Here is a 4,205-nt window from a genome sequence, read left to right as displayed (position 1 = left end):
GACACATTCAGCTTGGAAAGGCAGTCTTTTACGTTTGTTCAAAAACATTTGCTTTCCTATTCGATGCGCTCAGCAGGAAATCTCATGCATAGCTGAAAGAACTTCGATTGTCTGCAAGCATCATTTGTGCCAGCTTGGTGGGCTATGGCCTGTCAAACGCCAAGAATGCTTCGGGAAAAGCCAGCGGTTTTATCGGTTACTTTCCTCGGGGCAATATAGAAGTTGCAATTAGCACGCATCGAGCCCCTCAAGCCCAATTGCAGTGCATGCTCTACCTCCCTTTCGGAATCCAGAACGTCACAATACTTTTACAGAAATCGACGGCGTTGCGCCCGGGTGGCATCAAGCTCAACAGATGAAGTTGTATGATTGCCACGTGTCTGTCCACGCGCATAAAAAAGAAATGACTGCTCATAAAGTCGACCGATAAGCCTCTGGTACGAGTCAAGTCCGGGGCAACCGATCTGTTTTGGATCGATCTCTAGATCTTTGCATAGTCATGTCGAGCCATACTTGTAACATTTTGTCTCTCCCCTTGAGCATACATTTTGACTTTCTTGTTTACCAAGTTGGCGAGCGAAAATACAAACAAGGGCCATCGGTGGACTTTATATATTAATCATCCAAAAGACATTCCAGCTCTTGAAACAGCATATAATTCCGAGTCATTGATTGGCTCCTAGCAATATCCCCAATAGGACCAAAAAAACTATTTTGCCATGCAGGAGGCCACCATGCGGGAGGACTACCATGCAGGAGGACTATCATGCAGGAGGACTACCATGCAGGAGGACTACCATGCAGGAGGACTACCACGCGGGAGGCATGCAGTAGGCAGTAAAAGATGGAGAATCATCATTTTCGAACTTGGGGAACACCCTGGCGCGCTTGCCGCAGCAATCAAAATCGGAACCAAGATGTTCCGTCTCCGATGGGGACTTGGATCTTAGTAGCCCCTTTTTAGCCACCGGCGAATCTTCCTTCTCGATAAGCCGACGATTGGATGACCGAAATTTGTTAGCGTTGAATTTCAAGATGCATTCAGTGACACGATTACCGATGCAACTGGGGCAAGCAACACTACGAGTATGGCTCAAGAGCTTGAATCTTCCTCGGCAGCCACAAGCCTCCTGGCATCGAGACCGGCTCCGCGAGGAGCTCCAGGAGCTCCGAGTTGCAAAAACGCGTTTTTCTAGACTAAGTGAAGCCTCAGATGTCATGTTTTCAATCACACGGGCTCAATATGACGGATTTACATCCCGTCGGGTTCCTTTTCTCTCTGGGTACCAGATCGCTCCAATCTGTGTTTACATGTTGGCCAAGTTCACCTCGCGATGGTTCTTTTTCAAAGTGGCTGCTTTGATCTGCATGGAAAAGCGCTGGAACTCGATACATGAGGTGGTGAACCCGAGCAAGGATGAAAAGATCGTTTCTGTGGCCTGCCGACACCAAATAGACTCCAAAGAGTTCCGGCGAGTAAGCCGTGGCCTCCGGCGTGTCTGGCCGCTTCTACCTTAGTCACGGTGTTGCAGCTCAGGTATCTGATATATCGAAATATATGGCCTTGCGTGGCCTGCTGATGATGAGTGGGGCCCTGGTGATTGTTGATTAGCTCGCTATGATTTTACTCGCTTTTTCTGATCTCGATATTTCCTCTTCCTCCAGCACCTACTTTGCTAACCGGTCCACGTATACCTTGAGACCGCTTCTTCACCAGTAGGCCATGATATAAGCCTTGCCAGTACAGGTTTTACTCTTCCTTCTCCGCCCAAAATTCAACCTTCACATTTACATTGCTTCATGTCAACTTCTACCCTACCTCAACTCCAGTTATGCAACCTCTCACTGTATCATATCTCAATGGCATTGACAGCCATAATCACGCAACCACCAACCCGGTCTCGGTCGACAGTCCAAAACCAGTCATCATTGGCGTCTATGGCCTCCCTGGATCTGGCAAATCATTCTTGCTGGATATTCTCAAGTGTGGCCTGAGCCATGCCGAGTTTTCCTTCTATGATGGCAGTCAGGCAATTGCGGCGGCTACGCCTGGGGGGCTCCAAGCATTTCAGAACTTGAACGAAGATAGCAAAGAAAGGGTTCGTGATCTTGCGATTCGAAGGATCAAACAGGACAGCTCCCACAGTGGGAGGAGTGCCATAGTCACTGGACATGCCATGTTTTGGGCCGAAGAAGCTGCCGGTCAACTGGTGTGCACACCAGCTGATTTACACACATACACTCACATATTGTATTTGGATGTGCCAGCCGAGAACATCGCGGAGTATCGTTCTGGCGATCAGAAACGAAGTCGTCCAGCGACGTCAATTGCTCATTTGGACAAATGGCAGCAAGAAGAGAAAAAGCGATTGCGTCACATTTGCAGGTCGCACGACATCATTTTCACGACCATTACTCAACGCCAGGTATCAATGGGGAAGATTGTTCCTTTCATTCAGGATCTTAAGATCCATACAGAAGGCTTGAACTCCAGACTGGCCCAGCAACGCATGGACGACTGCATAACGAACGGATCTGAACGGTCGGAGACCGTGCTAGTCTTTGATGCCGACAAAACACTCGCACCGCAGGACAGCGGTGAACTATTTTGGGAGCTCGCTTCCACACCTTCGGCTGAGGCGGAGGAGAGATACACCTTGAAAAGTTTGTTCAGCAGCCCTTTGCACTACTCATATACTGCCTTCCGCCAAGCGACCTTCCTCTGCGAAGAAGTCATTGTCGACAACAAAGAATATGATGATTGCTGCGACAAAGTGGCTCTCATGATCAAGGTCCATTCTGAGATTTTAGATCTTCTGCACTTAGTGTCAGGTCAGACCCACGTCCGCGCGCTGGTGTTGACCTGTGGGCTTCGCAGAGTCTGGGAGAAAGTTCTGAAGAGGGAGGGTCTGGCGAAAACAGTCACAGTGATTGGTGGGGGGGCGCTTCTCGGACGCTCTTGTCATGACACCCGCTCTGAAAGCAGCACTCGTGACGCGTTTGCGTGATGTGCACGACGCTTAGGTTTGGGCCTTTGGCGATAGCCCATTGGATGTGGAAATGCTCCAAGCGGCGAACCAGGCGATTGTTGTGACAGGTGACAAAGCATTGAGAAGTACTAGCATGGACGAGGCTTTGACAAGATATATCGGGAAGGACGGATTTCGGCCGCGCCAGGCTGTGCTCCCTCCAAATGCAACCGCCCGCCTTGATGCGTCCCGGTTGCCTTTAGTACAATTGACGGATCAATTTTTTGTTGAGTCATTATTTGTCCGACGCCAAAACCTTCATGTTCTTCATGCTACTGATCGTTTTGCGGCCCAGTTGCTCATGACACCGATGCGCGATGCAGCGATATCGGGGCCAGCACTGCGGGATGCACATTCTAAAGTCGGATGGTATCTTGCCACTGAATTCTGTACCCAGATTCTTGGCGTTGAGACGTTCCACATAACCCATGTTCAAGGTCATCAAACAGATGGTTTTCGAATTCTTCATGAGAAAGAAACCTTGATTGTGCCTTTGATGCGAGGTGGCGAACCGATGGCACTGGGTGTGAATAGGGCTTTCCCACTCGCCATGTTCCTCCATGCAAAATTCCCAGGCGACATTCAGCACAAGCATGTTGAAGGTCGCAAGACGATCGTTCTCGTTGACTCGGTAGTCAACACCGGCCTATCAATCTTGGAATTTGTGCAGCACATTCGAGCCCTTCATGTCTCTATCCGCATCGTCGTCGTTGCTGGTGTCATTCAGACAAAATCGGTTTCCACGAGTAGAATTGCGCAAGAGCTCTCGCGATTCCGGCGTTTGTCTTTCGTTGCTCTTCGCCTGTCAAACAATCAATTCACCGGCAAAGGGCCCACCGATACGGGACACAGACTCTTCAACTCCGCGCTTCTTGATTAGCTATATGCGAGAGCGTAATACCAAGTGAACCCTTTTCTCCTTGGCTCAAACTATGTCGTGGTAACTTGGTAACATTTTTTTCTTTCTTCTGTGCTGCATAGTAGAACGAGACAGAGCTCCCACTTTCTTGTCATGGGTTTGTATTTGTGGTGAAATCAAAAAACTACGCTTGAAAGCTGGAACACAAGTCACTGATCCAGCATCGCATGCGGCGCACGGCTCTCGTAGTTGTCTCTAGCCTTCCATGTACTAGAAATCGGTCACATCCAATAACGTAATGTTGCAAATTTATACAA

General features: G+C 49.1%; 2 protein-coding genes across 2 annotated transcripts; both read left to right on the top strand.

Moving 5' to 3' along the window:
* Positions 1 to 719: 719 nt before the first annotated feature.
* Positions 720 to 950, top strand: N7506_005643 (uncharacterized protein; the record flags this gene model as incomplete). The annotated part of the gene is made up of 1 exon (XM_056954936.1): positions 720 to 950. The coding sequence occupies one exon, from the start codon at positions 720 to 722 to the stop codon at positions 948 to 950; it is 231 nt and encodes a 76-aa protein (XP_056811913.1).
* An 882-nt stretch (positions 951 to 1,832) lies between these two features.
* On the top strand, positions 1,833 to 3,909 carry N7506_005642 (uncharacterized protein; the record flags this gene model as incomplete). The annotated part of the gene is made up of 2 exons (XM_056954935.1): positions 1,833 to 2,927; positions 3,025 to 3,909. 2 exons carry the CDS (start codon positions 1,833 to 1,835, stop codon positions 3,907 to 3,909), a joined length of 1,980 nt encoding a protein of 659 aa, XP_056811912.1.
* Positions 3,910 to 4,205: the final 296 nt, after the last annotated feature.

Source organism: Penicillium brevicompactum (assembly GCF_028827555.1).
Source record: "Penicillium brevicompactum strain IBT 35665 chromosome Unknown utg000004l_segment0_segment0, whole genome shotgun sequence".
Classification (NCBI taxonomy): domain Eukaryota; kingdom Fungi; phylum Ascomycota; class Eurotiomycetes; order Eurotiales; family Aspergillaceae; genus Penicillium; species Penicillium brevicompactum.
This window is presented reverse-complemented; position numbering and strand designations above follow the sequence as displayed.